The sequence below is a fragment of the Primulina tabacum genome, chromosome 11 (assembly GCF_025594145.1).
Source record: "Primulina tabacum isolate GXHZ01 chromosome 11, ASM2559414v2, whole genome shotgun sequence".
NCBI classification, from domain to species: domain Eukaryota; kingdom Viridiplantae; phylum Streptophyta; class Magnoliopsida; order Lamiales; family Gesneriaceae; genus Primulina; species Primulina tabacum.
The window spans coordinates 35,283,604-35,307,736 of record NC_134560.1 but is presented as its reverse complement, the minus strand read 5'-3'; the positions used below and the strand labels follow the sequence as shown (position 1 = coordinate 35,307,736).

Sequence of the window (24,133 nt, the reverse complement as noted above, 5' to 3'; positions counted from 1 at the left end):
TCATACTGAAAAATTATTTAGAATAACAACTTTGGCAAATTTTCATACCCCAAAAACCGGTAGATGAGATCCTACCTATGTAGTCACTACCCTCACTTCATTTCAACAGATAAAGATCTTTGCCACACATACAATTTAAAAAAAAAAGTGAGTCCTGTATATGCATGAACAAATCTTGGTCATCCATCCTATCATGAGGGCAATGTCCACATGGGTAGGATGAAATAAACCCCAAAAACCCATTAATTAAAAATCTAATAATTTTTTTTGATTATTTCCATTAAGAGAAATTTATAGTCGAACACCCCAAATGTAACAAGAACGAGCATTTTCGTTTTAAAATGTAAGAATATGTGAAGTTGATATCTAATTCGAGCTAAATATGATTAATAGTTCGAGTTTCGAATCATTCAAATTTGATATGGTAAAATAAAATAATATTCAAAAGAAATCTCTGTTAAATGTAGAATTCTTGAAAGCAGAGGGGAGCAAAATCATGTTTCCCCATAATATATAAACCAAGCAAGGCCTGATGATTCACAAATTGCCTTTCGTCACTCTTTCTCCCTCAAAATAATCGTGGGTTTTCCAGTATATCAGCGCCGTAAAAATAAATAATTTGTCTGCACGAAAATACCACCACTCGCTCAAGGGAAAATTAAAAATAATTCCCCTTAATATATATATATATATTTTTTTTTTCAAATTCGATGGCTTTTCATGTTTCTTGCCCAATTACCTGGTAATCTCTCTCTTAATCCGTGGACTGAGCCCATTCATGTGTGGATTTACGCGCAGTGGAGTGTGTGTGTGTGTCTGCTAGATGGGTTTTTGAGTTGGTATAAATCTCTCTTTTTTTTTCTTTTTTTTTGTGTGTTTGCAGTCGAAAGATATGTTCTTGCGCTCTTGGGTTTCGTCGAAGATTGCAGAGCGAGAAGGGCCTGAAGGAATTTTTGCAGGAGGTTGCTGGGGTCGAGCAGTTCTTGAACGACCCGTGGTCGATCAAAGCCAGGGAGAATGCGACGATTCAGGTCAAGGTGCCGAAGGTTATTGTTTCCCCAGCTCCGCTGCCGCAAATTCCGGAAACCCTTGCGGTGGGAGGTGGAGCTGGGGAGGGTGATGCTTCCGCAAAGGTTAAGAGGTCAGCGCTGCAGAAACAAGCTGCCGCCGCCTCAAACGTGGCTGAGGATTATGCGAGGAGTTTTGAGTCTGGTGATAAGATGGTGAGGGTTTTAGTAATCATGCTTTGCCTAAATAAGGTTTCTTTTCAATTCCGAGACATTGGATTGCAATGCAATTTCTAGTTTATTGGTAACAACCACCTGAATGTGTTCTCCACATGTTTGCATTAGGTATTTTGATGCATATACTTTCTACATGTTTTGGTGTTGATTATAATGAGATCAAGCAAATGTGTTCTCCTCATAGGAGTTCTTTTTCCATACGAAAATTGGGCCATGCAGTCGGTGCACGGCTGCTGAGGGGCTCATGTAAGCTGTTGTATCAGTTTTATTGACATTTAATGGAATGGTCGCGGCGACCACCGTGGATTTTTATTGTAGAAAACTAAAAAAATCCAGAAATTTGAAAAATTACCAACAGAAGAACAAAAAAAAATTCTTAAAATCCCAAGAAATCACAACGTGATGTTAAAAAAGCGCCATTACAGAGCATAATTTTTTTTCGTGATGGCTGATACCTTTTATGACATCAATTTCAGAAATCGGCAGTTGTTACCGGACATCACTTTTCCTGAAACTTTGATGTGACAAGCGTCATTTCAATTCCAGTATGACCATTCCAGACCGTTCCAGCGAACCATGGCTCCATGTGCATGGGAAATTTATAATTGTATTAGCAGATTGTTACCCATTTCTTTGATCTGGATTCTGGATAACTTTGATGTTGTCCTTTAAGGACATCGCTTGAATACATTTGTCAAGAACTCTTTTTGGAAATAAAATAGATATTAATGTGTAACGGCAACAGATATCGTCGCTTATCACCGAATTGTTGGTAACGGTATTATAACTTTTAGCTCTTGATTTTGTCAACATTAAAATTTTCTTTATGGTCACTGATGACTCCAGTTTTGGTAATTGACCCGTTATAAGTCAATCGATTCTCGTGCCATTATGAGTCAATTCTTTTGTCGTGTAAGTAGGGATCTGCTCATTACGTGTAGAGAATTCATGAGTCTGACTATATTGGTTAATGGGACTTCATTCTAATTCAGGGCACATACATTCGAATAGTTGCTTTTTAAGGTTTTGTAAATATAATTCTGATTAAAAAAAGTCATCTGTTTCCTTGACATGCTTACCAAATAAGCAGGGTTATGTGAGAGATGTTACTGGAGAAGAGGGGGGTCAATCAAATACCAAAATAATGTGCCGGCTATGCTTTTGTGGGGAAAATGACGGAAGTAGAAGGACGGGAAAAATGCTAGCTTGCAATAGTTGTGGCAAGAAGTATCACAGGAGCTGTCTAAAATCTTGGTCTCGAAATAGAGGTACTAAATGTGGTAAACAAATTATGGAAAACAAGCTTGTACCTTTTTGTGATGGAATTTTGGTCACAGATCTATTTCACTGGAGTTCTTGGAGTTGCCCCTCATGCCGAACATGTGAGGTGATTTTAAAAAATCTGACTTGTAGAATGTGTTCTATATCGTTATGGGAAAGCTATTCTACTGTGATAAATGTGTAGAAAATTTGCGCTCATGCAAAGCTATGGATAATGTCATTTTAGTCCATAATGTTATGTCTAGCATGAGAATTGCACACGTAAACAAAAAATTGAGGCGTACATGGCACAATTTTTTGCTCTGACCATTCCAGTTACTTAAAATTAGCCCTTTTCACTGAAACTTATATGTTCTAGGGATGAGTGAGGATGCATATTTTTCAACCCTTCGAATGTTTTCTTGGAATTGTCAGATTTGAGGCCCCATCTAACTTCTGATTGTTTATAGAAATTAATGAAAATGTAGATGCAACTTGTCCTTACCTTTTCTACTTTATTATCCTTAGGTTTGTCGAAGGACAGGAGATCCCAATAAATTTATGTTTTGCAAAAGATGTGATAGTGCTTACCATTGTTACTGCCAGCAACCTCCTCATAAGGTGGCTCTGTGTATCCCTTATTCTTGCAACTATACTGGTATTATATGTGCTCGTTTAGTTCACTTTTTAAACATGCAGAATGTTGGCCACGGTCCTTATTTGTGTCCAAAGCATACGAAGTGTCACAGCTGTGGTTCTTCTGTCCCAGGAAATGGTCTAAGTGTTCGGTATGAGTTTTCATCGCTTGTTAAAGACTCTCACTTATATGGATTATATCATGTTGTTTTTACCACACCCCTGGTCCTGCTGATATTACTTTTACGTCTTAGATTCTCGGTGTTTACAGATAAAAAGTTATGTAGAGTTCAACTAACGAATATCAACCTTTCTGATATCATGTTCTCTAGTACATTTGATGAATAAAGTATTGGGTGTTCTATGAATTAAGTTTTGGGTTTTTTGAAAGTGGGTTTTAGTGTTTGACCATGATTAAAACGGTGTAAGAGTGCATTAATGCATTTTGGATTATTTTTTAAGGAGGAGGCCGGGTGAATTGTGAAACTTGCAGATGTCATTGTATCTCATAGGTTTTGCCTTCTTTCATGATAGTACGTATGCAATATAGCTGAGCTTGAAGGTGTTAAATCTGCTGCAATTCTGGAGAAAAGCAGCCTTCCTGATATTCTTCAAATTATTTATTCAGGAGAAAAGCAATCCCTTAATATTTTCTAACAAAAATTTATAATAACTGCAGTAAATCTCAATTGTATCAATCGACTCGAACTTATGTATTCAAAAACATTTTAATTTCTTAATCGTATTCAATGTATTAGTTGAAATTTTAATGAGTCAATTTTAAATAATGACTACCTAGGATAATTGTATTAAAATTTATGAAATATGTTGAATATATAGTATGTTCTTATTTATATGTATACATGCATATGTATGTTTGTCCCATAAATTTTATCTTACGGTTTATCCCTTTTCTGCTCCAGAAAACATGGAAATTTTGTAAAATAAGTTTCACTTCTCATGATACTATGTTTGAATTGCTGCAGGTGGTTTCTAGGGTATACTTGTTGTGATGCTTGTGGAAGATTATTTGTTAAGGGAAACTACTGCCCTGTTTGTTTGAAGGTACAACATAGTGCCAAGGATATTCCTATGCATTTATGTGCATCCTCAATATCCATTCGCTAATGTTACCTATATACCTGACATGAACAAGGTGAAATATTGACTTGATTTAATGCAAAACAAGTTGATTGCTTATTTTCCTTAAAAACTGCAGGTCTATAGAGATTCCGAGTCAACACCAATGGTTTGCTGTGATATCTGCCAAAGCTGGGTACATTGTCCCTGTGACGGGATCAGGTTTTTCTCTAAAACTTGTTCCTCGACCCTTTTCAGTTGCACATTTCCTTTCCTTTTTTTGGCGTTATCATATTTTAAATTGCTAAATTAGTTATTTTTAAAGGTAATGTAAACAAACTTACCCATTTTACCTATCACATCACTAAATATGTATCAGCCAAATACTAAATCAAAATTTCACTTTTTCCCCATTCTAAAAATTGTTCACGAATTTTTAGGTGATAAAAAGTGAACTGAAAACCGAAAAACACAGCCTTGCTGCCGTGGAATATTTTGTATTCTTTCTTTTTCCTCTTCATTACTTAGAACATTTTGTAGTTCCCTTTTGTCACTTGCTGTTTGGCTCCTGAATTAGCACCCCAAGCTCAGGATTTGGCATGAATGTGTGACTTGAGTTGCAGGCATGTGAAATATCAGTTTGGCCATATTTTCCCAATTGGTCAACAATAGTTGACTTAATTATAGGATGGATCCATGACTTTCCCAGGGAAGTTGGTATTTCCACCTCCTAACAGAATGGTTGATGACTAGTTGGAGTTTGTTAATTGTTTTCTCTTGAGTTGTTTTGTTTTTTATCTGGTACTACATCAAACTTTGTGTTCTAGTTTAGAGAACTTGCTACGTTGGTGATAAGTCCCAATCTAATTGCATCATACTTTGATTTTCTTGCCTCAACCTAACCTTTTTGGCCACCATTTTAGTGATGCCAAGTATAGTCAATTTCAAGTTGATGGAAATCTCCAATATGTGTGCCCTACTTGTCGTGGAGAATGCTGCCAGGTTAGATTTTCTGTTTAACTGGTTTCTAGAGATGTGTGCCATGTAAGTTCTCCCCTTTCTCATGTTTTCCCTTAATATCTATCGCATTATCAGGTTAGGAATCTTGACGAGGCTGTTCAGGAGCTTTGGAAAAGAAGAGATGAAACCGATAAGGATTTGATTGCTAGCTTGAGGGCAGCTACTGGTTTGCCAGCTCAGGAAGAAATATTTGACATTTCACCCTTTTCAGATGATGAAGAGAGTGGATCTCTGTTGTCAAAGAATGAATACAGCAGTTCATTGAAGTTCTCTCTAAAAGGGATGGGTGATAACTCACCAAGAAAGGACAAAGAAAATGGAAAAAAGTGTTCGAACAAGAAGTACGGAAAGAAAAAAGGGAATGAAACATCTTTTACACTTGGAACTGATGGTCCCCCGAGTTTTGAAGATCACATGAGTGGACTATTGTCTGGATCTAGAACTGGTGATGAAAATAAAGAAAAAATTTCTGATCCTGTGACTGGAAATTTAACAGACGGCATTTGTTCAGTTGACGAGTCCGGTGTCTCTAAACACAAATATGTTGATGAGGTTACAACAACTAATGTAAATAAGACATCGAGAACAATCAAAATAAAAAGTAATAAACCTCGTGATTCGACTAACAAGGAGGACATTGGCAACAACACTAATGTGGCTAAGGGTGCTCAAGGACCAAAGCTAGTTATACATTTGGGTGGACGAAGCAGAAATATCACCAGAACTTCTAGATCTGACACTTCAATTGTTAGAAAGGGACAAGATTCGACTTCATCAAAATGTACGTTCTGTGATACATTTGTATATACGTTTTCCTATTGAATTGGTAAGCTTTGCTGGGCACACAATTAGATGTTTATTCTGCCAAAAGTCATATTATGTAGAAATTAAACGATAAATAGTTATTTACTGATAACTGAAACTTCTTGTGCGTTCAAGTTTGGCATGCTAATGATATGTTTGGTATTCAAGTTTCTGTGAAAAGTCATTCAGTAGAAATTACACATTATGAATAGTTATTTACCGATAACTGAATCTTTTTGGGTATTCAAGTTTTGCAAGCTAGTAATATGTAAGAGCATGTAGCTACGCATCTTAAATCTTCTTTGAATTCAATTTAACAGAAATTGGAAAAAAAAAACTATTTCGATGAACGTTCTGAGAACTTTAAATCCTTGATTTTCCCTTGATGAAGTTTCATCTGTCAACGCAATGTAAATGTGAAAGTAGTCTGCACGAGTCCTTTTATGTGTAATTGGGTGCATCTGCAGGCTAAGATTTTCCAAAATTACAAGACGAGGATAGATATCTCATGTTGGAGAAACAGAGTTATAAAAAAAACTTTTATTGTTTTAGCTGTAATACGAACTCAATACTCTAGATCTCTTTGAGCCTGATTGAGCCAGCATATGCAATAAGAAGGTTTTTTTTTCCATCTTGCAGTATTTTGTCCCTTAATAGTTTTTCTGAGAAAAACATATCTTTCGAGTTGCAGTGCATTACCCTGCTGACCTGGTGAAAGCTTCCATGTTACGAGGGAAAGAGGGTCACTTGATTAACATCAACAATGACAATTCAGAAGTCTCAGACTTTAATGATGGGTATGAGTCTGTTTCTCCAAAGAATAAGCATTCAGAACTTGGAAAAAGGGCCACTGAAGATATTGAATCTGCAAGGAGTGGATCAGATATCATAGTTAGCAGGAAGAACAAAGATTATTCTATGATGTACTCAGAAGATGGGCCTGCTATTTTTGGTGATTTGAATGATGACAAAAGTAGCATTCCATCGATCCCACAGGCATCAGAGAAAAACCATAAGCCTTACTTGAAGTTCAAAATTCCCAACAGTTCAAAGTACGGAAACCAGACCGCCTTGAAGGAAGAGATAACATATACCAGGGGTCAAAGATCAAAACGTAGGAGACCAGCACAAGGAGATGAAGATTCATCTCAATGGCATGAAGACAACACAATGAAGGAGTTCACTGATGCTAACTGGGTATTACAAAAATTAGGAAAAAATGCTGCTGGGAAAAGGGTGGAAATTCATCAGCTTTCCACAAACTCCTGGTGAGTGAATCTCTTGGAATGAAATATTAAAGGATACCTTAGATTTCAAGGGTTTGTGTTGGGTTTTGTATTCAAGGATGGGCCATGGGGGATCTAAAATTTAATTGTAAATTATTATTTTTCCTAAATATTTAATTGATTTTTCCTGACATCTGATTCCAATATAATTTTCCCTCTTTCCCAAGCAGAGAATTGGTGATTTGATGAAGTATTGCCAACCTAACATAACAGTTTCCAGTTGTGTTGATGTCTTGTTCCTTCAAATGATCAACATTTTTGGATTACTTGGTGCATAGGTGTTTAACTTTTCGTTTTTATCTCTTCCAGGCATAGGGGAACAGTAGTAGAAGTCTTTGAGGGTACATCAACTGTCAGCATAGATCTTGATGATGGAAAGGCCAAGAATTTTGAACTGGGGAAGCAAGGAATTCGTTTTGTGTCTCAGAAGCAAAAACATTGATTTTGATTTTCGCTTAGTTTAGTGGGTCCTGTCAGAGAGAGAGAGAGAGAGAGAGAGAGAGCCGTCAAAGTTTGATTGCAACTTTGACATGTTTATCTAATTTAGTCAGCTGCATTAATAGTTACAAGAAGCCCCCAGAACGTGGAGCCTCGTTTTTCTAGTTCCATTTCATCATCTTGTTGACAATCCTTGCTGCACTAGAATCCGTTCAAAGAGTAGGGGATGGCTTGTTTTGTTCCTCATTCATGAAATGCTGATGAATCCATGCTTCTGTTCCTTCAGAAGTTAGTTCGTTAGATATTGCTGGGATTTTCTTTTACTTTTTGTCATTACTAGATTAGTTTGTCTTTTTTATCCTATGAACTGTGTAAGGAATGCCTGAGTTGAATTCAGCTCAGTTGCTGTTCAGTATCTGTAAATGAATATAATACTTCATGTATCCATTTGGCAAACCCACAATTGAGCATTGACATCGGAATTGTCTAAAATCCTGTTGATGCTGAGACCAGTAATGCAAAGAATGTCGAGGTTGTTATTTTACCTTCAATCCTTGGAGTATCTGAAGTTATCCAACTCTTTTACCCAGTGTGGTACATAAATTCACTCTCAATTGCTTTCACAATTTGTATTCACAAAGAATCGTATAAAGTTTCATAATTTGCCCTATTTCTTTTTAGAGGAGATGTTCTGCAAGTCAACGGGTAGGTGGAGAATTTATTCACTGATTTGTAATAAACAATCTTTATTTTAAATAGAACCTAAACCTTGAATTATGAAATTAGATTATGGCTTTTGTTTTAAGGTAAAGGAGCCATAACCCTGTCCTCCAAGCAACCCTAATTTTTGAAAATCCTCCTCCGTTCCTCTCCAATAATTCGGCCACCTTGAATAATCACAATGTTTCGAGCCGTCTCTCAATTTTTGATCTCCAATGGAAAAACTTCTTCTAAATTTCTAGTGCATTTTAGAAGAGGAACATTCGATGCGGTCGTGGACCTGATATGGGGATCAAAGAAAGGAGATTTGAAGAACGTTGGCAGAGATTTACAACAAGAGTTACGTCCGCTAATACCGGAGTAGTTGGTGCTGAGGAAAAAATTCCACTAAAAGTATATTATTAAACATCTTATCTATGTTATTTTACTTTAAACCATACAAGTGGCCAAATAATATTTTGATTGTCAAAATAAAATTTTAAAACTTCCGATGCGATTTAGACACGAAAAAAACCATAACCTAACATTTCTGACCTCGAGAGTTGGTGAAATTTGGCGTATATTAAATGGAAGACCTGAATTTTTTAGAAAAATAGTTGCAAGATACTTGTATTTGAGATTATCTTCGGCTCAGTGTAAACAAAATTCTCGAAATACAAAGCAACTACTTGTGGTGGTTTTACTAAAGCTTTAAAATCATACAGGTGAAGGTGGCAAGTCTGATAATAGCCAAAACCCAACGCAACTGTCTGAATCTAAGTCATCTTGAATAGCAAGAAAATGTAAGCCTCCACAAGCTTTTTTTGCTGCTTCCCAAGTTTCAGCTTCGCGTGTAGTGACTGGTGTTTTCTTGTATGTTGCATAGACGTACCGGGTTGAAATCCCGACGGATAGAATTATACTAGCCCGCACTACGTCTGCTTCAATTGAACATACTTCTAAACCATTCATCCATGCTGCAACAGTGAATGCAAACATGAATACAATGCTTGGAAAAGAACATGATGCTAAGAAGAGTCTATACATAGCATTGAAACCTGCCAACGGTTGAGCTCGGGAAGATCCAACAGCGATCCCCGGAACTAATGTCTTTTCGCCTACTTCAATCCCAAGAAGATCCAAATCCAAACCTGCACCAAAGGCCAATCTTTTTTGCAAAGATGCCACCTCTTCTGCAACAGCTGAGGATTCAAGACTGGATGGATTAGTGTTGTAATGGTAACCAAAAGATGCTAAAACGTAGAATTACTAGCTCGATGAGAAAAGTTTTTGATACCTGAAAAAGGTAACTGGACAAAAGCCCATTTTTCTCCATACAGATTCTCTGGAAGTTGTACAGGGAAAGGATTATCAAGTGAAAGAATTGGCTTTAACCCTTTCTGAAAACCGGGATGGCGAGTATATACGGTTTCATACCGTTCTTCTAGCCACAGGACCAGAGACAAACACTGAACCGAACAGATTAATTTGCACAGATTAATCAAATACAGAATTTTAGAACTTTAACACTTCAAAATAAGTTAACCAAGTACCATACTTCTCCTTCATAGTTCTCATAAAAACTGAAAATACCAACTTTCTTGATATAAAACATTATATTACACCTTACAGTATAAAAAAACCATTTACACCCACCCGTTTGCTTGGAATTGGCTTTATACCAAGCTCAGTGCAAGCTCTTGTTATAATGGTCTGCATCTGTGACCTATTATCAATTCAAGAACACGAATAATCAATTTCCAACTTTATCTTTTCAATCGAACCCAAGAAAATACATATACAAAAAGAAGCCCTGCAATCAAGAATATATATATATATATGAAAAGACAATTAAATAAATTACCTGAAAAAACGAATTTTCTCTGGTAAAGGCACACCCAAATCATCACATATTGCAACTAAAGCATCCTTAAGAGTGACACTGTTAATGACATTGTTAGGAAAGTACTTGGTGTACTGAAGGGAAAGAGATTCATCGCAAACTACAAGCTCCCAAACCTTCTTTCCCCGTATATCAAGAATCGGCCTAGAGCAGAAATCCACCTGCCACTCTTTGATGCTCCCCGGATCAGTTCCGGGGTCGAAATAACACAATTCTGCAGTTGGGTCATCCTCAATTTCTTCTTCTGAATCATCTTCAACAAGAACTTCCCCGCTTTTGGTCTGCAAAGGGGTGGAGGAAACCGAACTTTCAGAGACTGAAAAACAGGGTGGGAAATGGAGATTCTTCAAGATTCTTTGGTGGGACGGTTTCTTTGTGCAGAGATGATAATATGAGGTCTTGGTGAGGGAATCGAGTGCGTGAATTGGGTGTTCGATTCTTGCGGTATGGAAGCTTAAACTAGCCATCGCAGGTTGTCTGGGGAGAGTGGGGATAAGGAATTGGTGGGAGGATCTTGGAAGAGCTGTTAGATTAGTTATCCACCACTTACATTTACATGTGAAAAAAGAAAATTATATTAAATATATAAAAATTTTAATATAATATATAATTGTCTTTAGTAATGAACTTAAAAAAGTTTGATTAGAAGGTGAAGTTTTTGTCACATATCATACAATCAATATGGTATTATTTTAGATGGTCAAAAACTTGTTTGAAACGATTTTACGGGTCGTATTTTGTGAGACAGATCTATTATTTGGGTAATCCATTAAAAATTATTATTTTTTACGCTAAGAGTATTATTTTTTATTGTGAATATCGATATAGTTGACCCGTCTCACAAATAAAGATTCGTGAGATCATATCACAAGAGACCTACTCTTTTAGATATAGGTCTCCAGTGACGATATGATGTTAATCGGGTCGATCGATCTATATTTACATAAAAAATTATTTTAAGTATAAAAAATAATATTTGTTCATCAATCAGATCGAGTTGGAGATACGTCTAAAAAATTAATTCATAAAAAAATCTCATATAAATTTTTTTGTTATTCTAAATCATAATGTAAAATCGATCATTTAACAATCTACGTGAAAATCCGCATATAACCTCTTTATATAATTAATGATATTTTAAAACAACATTTTTTAAAAAAATTATGCTTAAAATCCCTGCAAATAAGAAAATATGCATTATTTTTATAAAAACACATAATTTTAAAAGGTTTTTAATTATTTTATGCATATGTTCTATGTTTTTTAATATTTCGCATGAGGGATAATTTTTTCGTCGGGATAATTCTTATAAAACATTGAATAAATAATATAATTAATTATAAATAAGTTTAAATTATGAATCGATATTACAATGGGATTAAATAATTAAGTGGAAAAATGGAAGGAGTAATTCTGATATATCAATAAATTGAGTGGGTTAAAAAGGTATTAACCTAACTTTAGGGGTGTAAAGGAAATTCAACCATACATGTATAAATTCGTCTGTGGAAGCGCAAAGATTGAAACTTGGCGGCCGCTCCGCTGTCTCCGACCCCAAGTGTGGCCAACGAAGCCCGCTAAATTTCCGACGTAAGTCTCTGTTTTACGTTTGCTTTGAATTTTCGCCAACCAACCAAGAAAAAGGATCCTTTATCCAAGTTTGGTGGGCATTTTGAATTCTTTTCGAATGAGGTTCATACAGCCTCCAGTTTTCGGGCTTGTGTCCATTGTCTGTAGCTGAGGTTTAGGTTCGAGATTCTTTCTTTCACTTCATACCCTGTGATACCCCATGGATGGGCCCATTACCCTTGGCCCATCCCTAGCTCAAAAGGAAGACAAGCCCATCAAGGGCCCAGGTATTCTCCTATAAATACCAGGTTTGAGTGTACAGTTATTGGATTCACTATATTGTTTTCAGCAGCGCCCTTAGCTGCTCCCCCCATACATCCTCAGTCTCTGACTTGAGCGTCGGAGGGGCTACGCCAGGATACTCTCCTGGCCCCCTCCTAACGGTCTTATTTGTGATTTCAGGCCCAGGGTAATTTTGGAGCCCGTGTCTGGATTAGTGACGCTTGCGTGGATCGGACCCTAAATTTCCCGTGAGTATCACTTGGCGCCGTCTGTGGGAACACTTGAGTTGAGACGTAGAGATGGTAGGCAAGAAAGGAAGTAGAAGAGTTACCTCGGCATCATCGCGTCCTCAGAGGGGACCCGAACAATCTCATGTTGAGACAAGACAAGAACAACCGCATCTTGAGACGAGACATGAACAACCTCGTCAAGAGGCCAGAACTGAGCAGCCCATCCACGAGACGAGGGTCGAGCAAACCCATCCCAATGAGAATGTGGGAAACTTGACCCTGGAACAGCTGGGCCAATTTATCACTCGAACAGTGGATGAGGCCATGAAGAGGAATCAAGAGTCTATGTTTGCAGAAGAGCCGGCCGCTCGCCAGGAGCGAGAGGAGAATGTGAAGGGCAGTCAGAGTAGGGTGGAGGAGACGCGACCCCTCCCAAGTGAGGAGAATCCGGAGATGGAGGAGATGTGGAGGGAGATACAGATGTTGAGGCAGCAGTTGGGAAGCAGAGCACCGGCACCCAAGAGAGGAAGTCCCTTTTCACTAGCCATTTTAGAAGAAGAACTTCCTCCAACTTTTCGACAGTCGAATGTGGGAGAGTACGATGGACATACTGACCCCGAGGAACACTTGGGGAGATTTGAGAATGCGGCCATGTTACATCAATATTCAAATGGAGTCAGGTGCAGGGTGTTCCTGGGCACGTTGGTGAGGTCAGCCCAGCAATGGTTTAATACCCTGCAGCCCAACTCCATACAGTCTTTTGACGATTTTGCTACAGCTTTCTTGCACAGATTTGCCAGCAGCAAGAGGCACCAGAAAAATTATTTGACCCTGTTCGTGATGAAACAGCAAGAGAATGAAACTTTGCGAGAATTTGTCCAGCGTTTCAACAGTGCAGCGCTGGAAATACCAGCGGCTACCCCTGACATCATGATAAGTGCCTTCACACAAGGACTGAGGGGAGGGGAGTTTTTCAAGTCGTTGGTCAAGAAGCCTCCGTTGAGCTATGATGATCTGTTGGCTCGAGCTGAGAAATATGTAAACTTGGAAGATGCCCAACGGTACAGAAGGATGGAGAGCCGGCCCGGAGGAAGTAGAGTTGAGGGAGCGGAGAAAGGAGGAAGGAAGAGGGGTGCGGGGGAAAGAGAGGAAGACAGAACTAGTAGTAGAAGACAATTCTCATCCCATGTTCCCCTAGATAGGAGTCGGGACGAGGTGATGGAGGTGAGGGAGCCCGCGGGGAGGTGGGAGAAGTCGCGAAGGGTTGGGTACAGTGCTAGATTATCTTCACGGGATAGACGAGAAGGATCCTCATTAAGGAGTCGACAAAGGTCTCGCTCGCCCCCTAGGCGTGGTCAAGGCCCTCCATGGATAAATCAGAGGATGGGTGAGCAGAGAGGGGAAGGTGGATGTCAAGATGTCCCTCAGGAGCTCGTGGAACCGAGGAGGGGAATGAATGAGGATAACCACCCTACGAGAGGAATGATTCATATGATCTCGGGGGGTGCTACTGATGGAGACTCTGGGCGAGCTCGGAAAGCACATGGGAGAAAATTGGAGAACTTTGAGATATATAGTGGTGCAGACTTACCACAAGACCCCGTCATCAGCTTTGGGCCGGAAGACCTCCGGGGCGTTGTGACTCCACATAACGATGCCTTGGTGGTGACGGCCACCATTGCCAATTATGATGTGGCAAGGATATTTATTGATAATGGAAGCTCCGTGAACGTCTTGTTCAAGAGCACGTTGGATCAAATGAAGATGAGAGGATTTGAGTTTGAGCCGGTATCCACCCCGCTGTATGGGTTTGCAGAACACGTCATCTTGCCTTTGGGTCAGATTGTTCTTCCCCTATCCTTGGGGACTGATCCTCGGCGGGTAACAAAGGTGATAGCCTTCACTGTAGTAGATACCCAGTCAGCGTATAGTGGAATTCTAGGACGACCAGCCCTGAAGGATTTTAGAGCAGTAGCTTCCAGTTATCATCAGAAGCTTAAGTTTCCTGTGGGAAGAGGAGTTGGAGTCCTGTGCGGGGACCAAAAAGTCGCACGTCGTTGTTATGAGAGAATCGTGAAGGAAGAAGAAAAGAGAAGTCACGAGCATTCGCATGGAAGCTTGAGCTCAGTCTTGCAGTTGTAGAGTCATTCGGAGAAGCTTCAAAATGGGTAACTTTGTCCTGTGGAGGTACAAGAGGAGCTGAGAGGAAAGTTGGAGAATGCGCTGGGTAAGGCTCTAAAGAGGCATGGGAACGCTTACCACCTTAGAGAACATCTTTACTTCATTTTTGATGTATTTCGTTCCTGAATTTGTCTTACGTTATCAGTTGATATTTAATAAAGCCAAGTTCTTATATTAAGTTCGTGGTTGTTCTTGTATTATGAGGATTATATGAATTTTATTTTACCTGCTTAGGCTGCGCCTAGTAGAGGAGAAGAGTGGGGGGGAGAAAAGTTAAATTTTTCCTGCTAAGGCATCGCCTAGCAGAGGAGTAGAGGCTGAGGTGGAGAATATTTATTTTCCTGCTAAGGCATCGCCTAGCAGAGGAGCAGAGTCGGCGATGAGAGGAGCAGAGTGGAAGAGAAGAATTTTTATTTTCCTGCTAAGGCCCGGCTTAGCAGAGGAGTTAGAGGGTGGGGGCGTTGAATTTTATTTTCCTGCTAAGGCCCGGTTTAGCAGAGGAGTTATGAGATGATGAGGTGAGAGTTTGATTTTTCCTGCTAAGGCCCGGCTTAGCAGAGGAGTTAGAGGGTGGAGGTGTTGACTTTATTTTCCTGCTAAGGCCCGGCTTAGCAGAGGAGTTAGAGGGTGGAGGTGTTAACTTTATTTTCCTGCTAAGGCCCGGCTTAGCAGAGGAGTTAGAGGGTGGAGGTGTTGACTTTATTTTCCTGCTAAGGCATCGCCTAGCAGAGGAGTTAGAGGGTGGAGGTGTTGATTTTATTTTCCTGCTAAGGCCCGGCTTAGCAGAGGAGTTATGAGATGATGAGGTGAGAGTTTGATTTTTCCTGCTAAGGCCCGGCTTAGCAGAGGAGTTAGAGGGTGGAGGTGTTGACTTTATTTTCCTGCTAAGGCATCGCCTAGCAGAGGAGTTAGAGGATGGAGGTGTTGATTTTATTTTCCTGCTAAGGCCCGACTTAGCTGGCTTAGCAGAGGAGTTAGAGGATGGAGGTGTTGATTTTATTTTCCTGCTAAGGTATCACCTAGCAGAGGAATTAGATGGAGGAGTTGAATTTTATTTTCCTGCTAGGGCCCGGCCTAGCAGAGGAGTTAGAGGGTGGAGGTGTTGAATTTAAATTTTCCTGCTAAGGTATCACCTAGCAGAGGAGTTAGATGGAGGAGTTGAATTTTATTTTCCTGCTAAGACCCGGCTTAGCAGAGAAGCTAGAGGGTGGGGGTAGTGAATTTTTATTTTCCTGCTAAGGCATCACCTAGCAGAGGAGCGGAGTTTGGGAGGAGAAAAATGTTATTTTCCTGCTAAGGCATCGCCTAGCAGAGGAGAAGAGTGGATGAGGAGAATTAAATTTATTTTTCCTGCTAAGGTGTCACCTAGCAGAGGAGTTAGAGGGTGGAGATGTTGAGTTTTTATTTTCCTGCTAAGACATCGCCTAGCAGAGGAGCAAAGTTTGGGAAGAGAAAAATTTATTTGGTTAGTCGATAACAAAAGATGTTTACGGGGAGCAGAGTTTACGGGGATCGACCTGCCCGGTCAGGTCGCGGGGATCGACCTGCCCGGTCAGGTCGTGGGGGTGTGGGGGCAACGCCCCCATAATTTTTTCAGAAATCACACAACCATTCGCAAGGGAATATATCAAAATTCTCAACGTACTGGACGAGCGCTCGATGCGTTGGGCGAGCGTGAAGAGGCGAGCGAGTGGCTGCGGGCTGAGCGGGTGTGCGAGGCGAGATGGGGGGCGCTGGACGAGCAGGCGCACTTGGGCGAGGGTGGAGCGGCGTGAGGCGTGCTAGGGGCGCCGGGCGAGCGCTTGGCTGGGCGAGCGTGGCGCTCGGAGGGGACGAGCGCTTGGCTGGGTGAGCAGGCGTGCTGGGGGCGCCGGGCGAGAGCTTGGCTGGGCGAGCAGGCATGCTGGGGGCGCCGGGCGAGAGCTTGGCTGGGCGAGCGTGGCGCTCGACGAGGGCGAGTGCTTGGCTAGGCGAGCGTGGGAGCTCGGCTGGGCGAGCTTAGGCGAGGGGGCGAGGTGGCGAGGGCGAAGCTTGGGCGAGGTGCTGGCAGGCGAGGGGGCGAGGGGCGAGCGTGGCGAGGAGCTGGCGCGTGGGCTTGGGCGAGCTCGGCTGGGCAGGGAGACGGCGAGGCAGGCGAGGCGGGCGTGTGGGCCTGGGCGAGGGGCGAGCGTGGCACCCAGCAGGGCGAGCGGGAGGATGGCGAGGCGCGACGCGCGGGGCTGGGTGCCTGGGCGAGCGAGGGGCTCGGATGGGCGCTCGGCAGGAGACGAGGGGCAGGGGGCTCGGCTGGGCGAGCTCGGCAGGGCGAGCGGGAGGATGGCGAAGCGCGGCGCACGGGGCTGGGCGCTTGGATTCGTGGGGCTGGGCGAGCTTGAATGGGGTTTCGGCGAGGGTAGCGAGGCGAGGACTCGGGCATGGGGGGGGAGAGCTGGTGAACGAATTGAAGAGAAAACTATAACAAGATTGCGATATGATTTAATTTGTTTCCAAATCTTTGGAGACTGACAAACGACCGGAAGAAAATACACAACTCGTACCCGGTGACCCGAGGACAACACATCTAATCGAACTTTGAACCTACGATTCAGTTCGACTCGGGAGGGGAGACTGGTGATACCCCATGGATGGGCCCATTACCCTTGGCCCATCCCTAGCTCAAAAGGAAGACAAGCCCATCAAGGGCCCATGTATTCTCCTATAAATACCAGGTTTGAGTGTACAGTTATTGGATTCACTATATTGTTTTCAGCAGCGCCCTTAGCTGCTCCCCCCATACATCCTCAGTCTCTGACTTGAGCGTCGGAGGGGCTACGCCAGGATACTCTCCTGGCCCCCTCCTAACGGTCTTATTTGTGATTTCAGGCCCAGGGTAATTTTGGAGCCCGTGTCTGGATTAGTGACGCTTGCGTGGATCGGACCCTAAATTTCCCGTGAGTATCACCCTGTTTTGGGATATCGGTCGTATGCATTTTTGTGGATGAATTTGAATAAGTTGAAATTCGGGTGAGCTTGCTTGAGATAAAGAAAGCTATGAAGGTGAGGTAGATACAGTACCGGAGTCATAAATAGGAAAACTTAGAGAGGTGAGATCCATGATAGGAACTCAAATTCCTATAGAACGAATTCCAGCTTGGTTCAAGCTATAGATGTGAGAAGTTGTGGAGAGGGAGAACTAGAGAAAAGATTGGGGAAATAATCTATTGATTTCATTCAATGCTTTCTATTGATACAAAAATAGAATTTTTATGATGCCTTTTTCGTTTCTGACAAGTAGCTAAGTAACTATTAGTGTTGATCTCTTATTTAGCAACTAACTAAAAACTTGTTTTATGATTTACATGCATGTGCTGTATATATAAAATGGTGTATGGTTAAGGAAAATTTAAGAGAGAATAGACTTGCTCCGCCACTTGTCAGACACATCATTAGTCAGTCCAAAATGTCCTCTCTTTTCATTTTCATTGATTTTGTGGAAACAAGGTACTGTATGCCACTTATAATCCTATCTGTGAGGTAACCTTAATTGATGGAATCAACTAGGCAAAGACTCACGTCTTGGTTCTTTACCGATTTGTCTATCTCAACAGTTTGTTGGTATCAACTAGATCAGCAGTCATGCATACAATGTTTTTTCTGATAATATCTTTACATGGTCAAGATTGGCATCCTCTCGTGTCATTTGTGTTTTGACTAAACTATTTAGGTATACTAAAAAACAAGCAGCATCAAGGATAGGGTGGCTTTGTCTGCTGGACATAATTGTTTGGTTCTTTTACTCCTGTTCGTTCTGCTTTCCTGAAATGCAATGCCAGATTGTCATCGAACTTAATTTACTGAATCTGTTGAAATCAAACAATACATTTATATCATCGTAAGCACCCAAGTCATAGAGAGTCTATAATGGTTGCTGCTCGGTACCCTCCCCCATGGTTCAGGTGATCTTCTTTTGAGTTTTCAACTATGTTTCTTTTTAGTAGGTCTGTGGTTGGTCGTGTGTAATATATTTACTGTTCTATTTGATATCCATCCAGTGTGGCTCCGATGGTGGAATGCACAAACAACTAGTCAACTACTACAGAACTTTGGCCCGCTACTTAACGAAACATGCATGGCTGTACACCGAAATGATTGCTGCAGAAACCATAGAAGGGAGATTTGGTACTTATTTCCGGAAATTGTTTCTTTCCCTTTTTTTGTTTCCATCAGAAGGAAAATGTGTTGTATCTGCAAATACAGTGGCACTTGGATAGTTGGATGGGTTTTCTATCCACTCAAAAACTTCAAAACATATTTGAAAGTGTGTTGGGTAAGAAATTATTGGAAGTTGGTATGAGGATTTTTATTTTATTCTTACTTGCAGCGAGTAAGTTTTAGAATTTTTTTGGTGATGCATGGTTTCAAGGAAGGAACATTGAGATTGTTGGAGAAAATTGAATTTGAAAATGTTGAAAGTTGAATAGAAGTTGAACAAAACAACTAGCCGCTACACTTTTGAGTTAAGAAACGTCCACTAGCAAGGCCAAGCCTACAGATCCATAACTTTCACAGCCTAAGAAAGGTTTCTGGAATTAGGAATGTTTTGAGAAGCTGTTTAACATAATTGATATGATGCTTAGGGGTCACGATTTCTATTACCGTACTGGGATTTTTGTGGACAAATTTGGAAATGAAGCAGTTTGGGTTAGGCAAAAATTGTGAAACAAGATTGATTTCCATGTTTGCGAGAAGGCATAGGAAGCTAAGTAAACTTGTTTTATTCCTTTTGTTTTCACTCTCTACTGTTTTGAACATCCCATAGTTCCATAAATGCTAAATAAGTATGCATGTACCTCACTCCCGATGTGTGTCTGTAGTTGAGAAAATTTGAAATGAGCACTAACTATTTTTCTTCTATTTTTTAATGTTTGAAGATGTGGATAAAAGGTTTAATGCAATCCTAATATCAAATATCATGACACCATGCTTGATGTTAAAATTGTTGTTCGTCAAAATCTAATGTGGAAGGTCAAAAACTATTCCACTTCTGATAAAGAAGCTAGACAAGAAACTCGTATGTGTTTTCAGATGTTGTATGTTGTCGCTTTTTGAGTTATTGAACGACTAAATTTTCCTTTTATACTTGATGTTTCAGTTGTTCCCATTGCATTCATGCTCTTAGCTGTGTGCATGCTTATTTAGAGTATTCCTTATGAATGCTGCTGGATGCTTTTTAACTTGAAGTGGTGTGTTTTGTGCAATCAGTGTGCCATGTGTCTGATATGTTCACGTTATTGTGTCATCTGACGTCCTTGATTTCTGTATAACTGCCAGGACAAGTTCTTGGCATTTGGTCCCGAGCAGCATCCGATAGCGCTCCAAATTGGCGGAAATGATTTGGTTAACCTTGCTATGGCAACTCAACTTGCAAATTCTTATGGATATGATGAGATTAATCTCAAGTGAGTTCCTTAGACGAATGTTCCTGTAAGTGTGAAATGCACAATTGGTGTTGATGACCATGATTCGTATAATGAACTGTGCAAGTTCTTACGCTGCTTTCATACAGACATTCAAATTTAAAATTGTTCTTCTCTTTTAATTTTACCTGGCTTCCAAAATAGGGTTATCGGATTGGTGTTCATACATTTCCAGTTACTGATGTTTACATAACCATACTCTGTTTTGTCTACCTAAGAATAATTGGAATATGTTTATTTGGACTGGTTGATTTCGAAAATTTTAGCTTCATTTTAAATTGTCAAAAGCACATTTATTCACATTTTAAATCAAATAATAAGAACACAAACATTGTAGAATCATGCCTTTTCTTTCTTTTTTCATTGACCAATCATTGTTTTATTTCACACTTTTTGTATAATTAATTTACAATATCGATTTGTTGCGGACCTTCATTCTACAAGTTTATATATAAACACCATTTTATAATTTTTGTAGCAAATACTGCAAAATCTTTCTGCATTTTCAAGTTGAATGAGGACGAAAGATCAACCAGTGAGCTTATTGTTTACCCGTGACTTCTGAATAACCGTACCTGTGTAGGTTGTGTCTATATGTAGTATGTACAGATTTACGAGTTCTTGGATGTGCTTCCTAATTACTCTTTACTGCAATTCTTTTTGTTGTCGTAATTGTCATCTTCCCATTTCATTTAATCAATCATTCTAGTTTTAAGCATGCAGACTTGTGATGCCTACAATGAATGCACCCTTGTCATATTTGAAGTACCACTATAGACATAAGTATAGTCTTTTTTATGTTTTTTCTTTCATAATCTTGTAGTAATATATGGACAATCTAACCATGTACTTGTTTTGTTAAATCAATAATCCATGTTTATAAACCCTGTCTTCGCTCGTTTCTGTCTCACATTCTTCACTTTTGATTTATTTGGAAAATGGCGATTTTACTCGTGAAAGTTCTTGAGGTTTGAAATAATGCCACATTTTTATTAATTTTTGTGTCCTAGATTGACTTGATTTTTATGATTACTCATTCTGCATCTTATCTAGGATCCCATGATCAAAACTTGGTCGGGTTTGTGATTGTCCACAGAATCGACCATTTTCCTTCTTCCGCAGGTGATTTCATTTATAAGGTCTCATCTCAATCGCCAACAAAGCATTTCATAATACACTCCAGGAAGGCATTACTTAACGGAATCACCCAAAAAAAAAATAGATATATCCCTCCCTTGAAGTATGCATTTAGTGTATCACATATTTGTTGTCATCTCTTTGATTTGCCTAATTTAAATGACGTTTCTATCTGCGATTGATTTAGTTTTTTCCCTTTCTAAATGATTTTGTTATTGTCATTCACATTTGTTTGGCTCAAAATATGCATATACGAGTACTACTATGCTCTTGTGCGGGACTTTCCAGACTTGCAGTTTACTCTCAATGGAGGCATAAATACCATTAATGAGGTAAATTTTCTCACTTAATCACCTGACATAATAAACGGTGTTGGAATTTTGATACCTTACTAGTTAGTACTTAGTAGTTTTGTGGTATGTAAGCAAGTGTTATCCCTGAAGAATGAATGATCTTTATCTAAGCCTGGTTCATGTGGAATTGTTTAATTTTCTTTCTTCTGCATCTTTTGTTTATTTATCTTTTCTTTTCTCGAAATCCTTGTTTAGTTGATCACTTTTTCATCCAAGAATTAAACAGGTTTTGCTGAATATATCCATAGTATTACGTTACGAGCATTAAAATGAGATTGTGCCGACCTTGAAAAAAATAACTGTATCTTTCATAAGCTTTCTGCTGGAAGGCGTCCCATGATTCTCTAGAACTGATGCAATTTGGTTCTTTCTTACCTTTTCTTTGGGATGATTGAGTATGTATACGAAGATAATGAATCATCATAATGATATGTTTTAAAGATTGAGTTTAGAACTAACTAATTTAATAATTCCCAGTAATTTGTAGTGAAGTTATTGTCCAGTCAGGACTTCGAAATGAACAGGTTGTGTGATTTAGCAGCAGAACAACTTGGAGCTTACTTATTTTAAAATCGTTCATTTTAAGATATTAAAACCAATTTTGTTGCAGTTTGAAACTGACTCAGCGGGTGTTCCCCAAGATAGATTCCATACCGTTGAAGGCCTTGACCACGTCTTTACTTCTTTTCATGAAAGAATACCTAAAATTCTCCATTGAATGCCATTTAGTTGTTTTCAGTGGGCTGAGGAATGAGTTTTAGACAAGTTTCTTTACCATTGGATAAGTTTGATTAGTTAGTGTCTTAAGTCAGTCAAATTTGCAACATTTGTTAGTTGAGCAGTTAGATTAAAAAAAAAACATTTGGTTGACAGACTAGGTTCAACTGTATCCGTTAGATGCAAAATTTACTTCAGTAAATATGTTTGTGCATCTAGGCAGCAAAATCTGGTTACTGGTAATTCAGAGTTCTTTTTCTTTTCCTTTAAGTCGATGAGACAAATGCAATATTTGGCAAACAAGAATGTTTTTGCTGCTGGTTCTTTTAGAATTACTGGTAATCAAACATAGGCAATTTTTGCTAGTGTTAAGATATCAATAAAAATTTATAAATTATTTAAAAACAGGTGAAAAGAATTACATCTCGATAAAAATAAAATTTTGTTAACGATATTTTTTGGAATACACATTTTGCTTAATAAAAATAATTTAAATTTCCATAATTAATGATAATTTAGGTAAATAATTTAGATATGAAATTATTACACTTGAAGTGTTGCAATTGGGGCGGTAAACATAATTTGATTTGCTATAGTTCTTTGCATAAACACATAGTCCTTATTTTTGTCTGCTCATTTTTATGTAGGTTCTTGAAAAGTACCAGATTTATGGTGAATTCAGTCTTGCGTAATTATGATCCTAAAACAAATCCTCGGGAAGTAGTGGAAGTACGTGAACTCGTCTTCCCATCTTGTCCATTCATTCTTGTTCCTTCCCTCCTTCCTGGAGACATTGAAAAAGGAAATAAAAATATTATGTCCGTCTTATCCGCGGTCTTTACTCTGATTGCTTTCTTGATTAAATTAATAACTATTATTCTATAAAGGGTAATGTAACATGTTAGTTTGGCATGTTCGTTGTTCTTTTAACACTACCTTAAAATACATGTAGCCTTTCCTGGGTTTTGTCCATTCAGCGCCTGGAAACGCTGTATGGAAGCGCAAAGCTGATGCTGCTTTTCTGAAATTCACTGTAAGTCATCACATTTTCAAAAATATGATGCTTATAATTTGCATTACTTCTGTAATCTGTTATAAAATTTTATAACATGGCTTTTATTTGCATTCTGAGGACAGCGGAAGAACGTTCTTGGTTATTTATGTTTAACTGCATTCCATGTATCAATTTCCTTGCACAGTTTATGAACCTCTTTAACAGAGACACTCTATCACTTGTTATTATCCTTTGATTCCCGCATCTGCCTCGGTATCCTTTTCATAGTTCTACTATACGATTCGTCTTGACCATCGAATCAATCTTTGTCACATGTCTTTTGAATCTTGCAGACACTGAAATCATTTTTCGAGGAGACGCTGGTTGCTATTCTAGATTATGTATTAGATTCACCTCTTACAGAGACACCGCTCTGCTATTCGGATACTTTTGCTAGTTCCAAGTCACGGTTACCTCCTCCATATTCAATCAGAGAAGAGATGATATATCCCTAGTTTATATTACTTCCCTTTATTGAGTTTCTTGTTATCTCCTTCAAAGTTTCAGAGAAAAAAGGTCGATTATATTTAGCAGAAATATTCATATATTTAGATCTTCACTAAATTGTGTACTACATTATATGTTACATTAAAGGCCCACCAAAATGCAATGAAGCGCATGTCCTGATTGCAAAGCCATTTTTATTTGCTTGTATATTTTTGGATATTTGTAGTACGAATATTCATCGGTTTTCATTTTCTAGGATAGTAATTTTTTTCCATATCGTTAACCTGCTAATGTTTATGGTCAAAATTTGAGAAAAAAGTTTTAAATGAAAATATTA

At 39.2% G+C, this 24,133-nt stretch overlaps 3 protein-coding genes and 1 long non-coding RNA gene across 8 annotated transcripts; 2 read left to right on the top strand and 2 right to left on the bottom strand.

The window, feature by feature from the left end:
* The first annotated feature begins 560 nt into the window (after positions 1-560).
* Positions 561-8,312, top strand: LOC142517806 (uncharacterized). Of its 4 annotated transcripts, none has more exons than XM_075620265.1 (12): positions 561-742; positions 884-1,229; positions 2,335-2,512; positions 2,582-2,631; positions 3,033-3,125; positions 3,204-3,292; positions 4,127-4,205; positions 4,360-4,442; positions 5,144-5,222; positions 5,316-6,021; positions 6,736-7,312; positions 7,640-8,312. In XM_075620265.1, the coding sequence occupies exons 1-12, from the start codon at positions 711-713 to the stop codon at positions 7,770-7,772; spliced, it is 2,445 nt and encodes an 814-aa protein (XP_075476380.1). In that variant the 5' UTR covers positions 561-710; the 3' UTR covers positions 7,773-8,312. The 4 variants fall into 4 exon arrangements, with proteins under 4 accessions (XP_075476380.1, XP_075476379.1, XP_075476378.1 ...); XM_075620266.1 differs by having other exon boundaries at positions 562-742; positions 884-1,223; XM_075620264.1 differs by having other exon boundaries at positions 884-1,223; positions 3,033-3,292.
* Positions 4,355-5,154, bottom strand: LOC142517808 (uncharacterized). Its single transcript, XR_012813392.1, has 2 exons — positions 4,624-5,154; positions 4,355-4,470 (listed from the first exon to the last, which is right to left on the bottom strand). It is a non-coding gene; the product is annotated as an uncharacterized LOC142517808 (long non-coding RNA).
* Positions 8,313-9,142: 830 nt separating the features above from the next.
* Positions 9,143-10,927, bottom strand: LOC142519079 (protein TAB2 homolog, chloroplastic). The gene is made up of 5 exons (XM_075621981.1): positions 10,332-10,927; positions 10,124-10,193; positions 9,765-9,936; positions 9,526-9,669; positions 9,143-9,444 (listed from the first exon to the last, which is right to left on the bottom strand). The coding sequence occupies exons 1-5, from the start codon at positions 10,835-10,837 to the stop codon at positions 9,185-9,187; spliced, it is 1,152 nt and encodes a 383-aa protein (XP_075478096.1). The 5' UTR covers positions 10,838-10,927; the 3' UTR covers positions 9,143-9,184.
* A 922-nt stretch (positions 10,928-11,849) lies between these two features.
* On the top strand, positions 11,850-23,987 carry LOC142519275 (uncharacterized). 2 transcript variants are annotated; one of them, XM_075622240.1, is made up of 8 exons: positions 11,850-11,960; positions 18,336-18,567; positions 18,664-18,790; positions 19,943-20,070; positions 21,142-21,557; positions 22,943-23,024; positions 23,248-23,328; positions 23,643-23,987. In XM_075622240.1, exons 5-8 carry the CDS (start codon positions 21,553-21,555, stop codon positions 23,802-23,804), a joined length of 330 nt encoding a protein of 109 aa, XP_075478355.1. In that variant the 5' UTR covers positions 11,850-11,960; positions 18,336-18,567; positions 18,664-18,790; positions 19,943-20,070; positions 21,142-21,552; the 3' UTR covers positions 23,805-23,987. The 2 variants fall into 2 exon arrangements, 1 of the variants encoding a protein (XP_075478355.1); XR_012813745.1 differs by lacking the exon at positions 11,850-11,960 and adding an exon at positions 15,554-17,562.
* Positions 23,988-24,133: the final 146 nt, after the last annotated feature.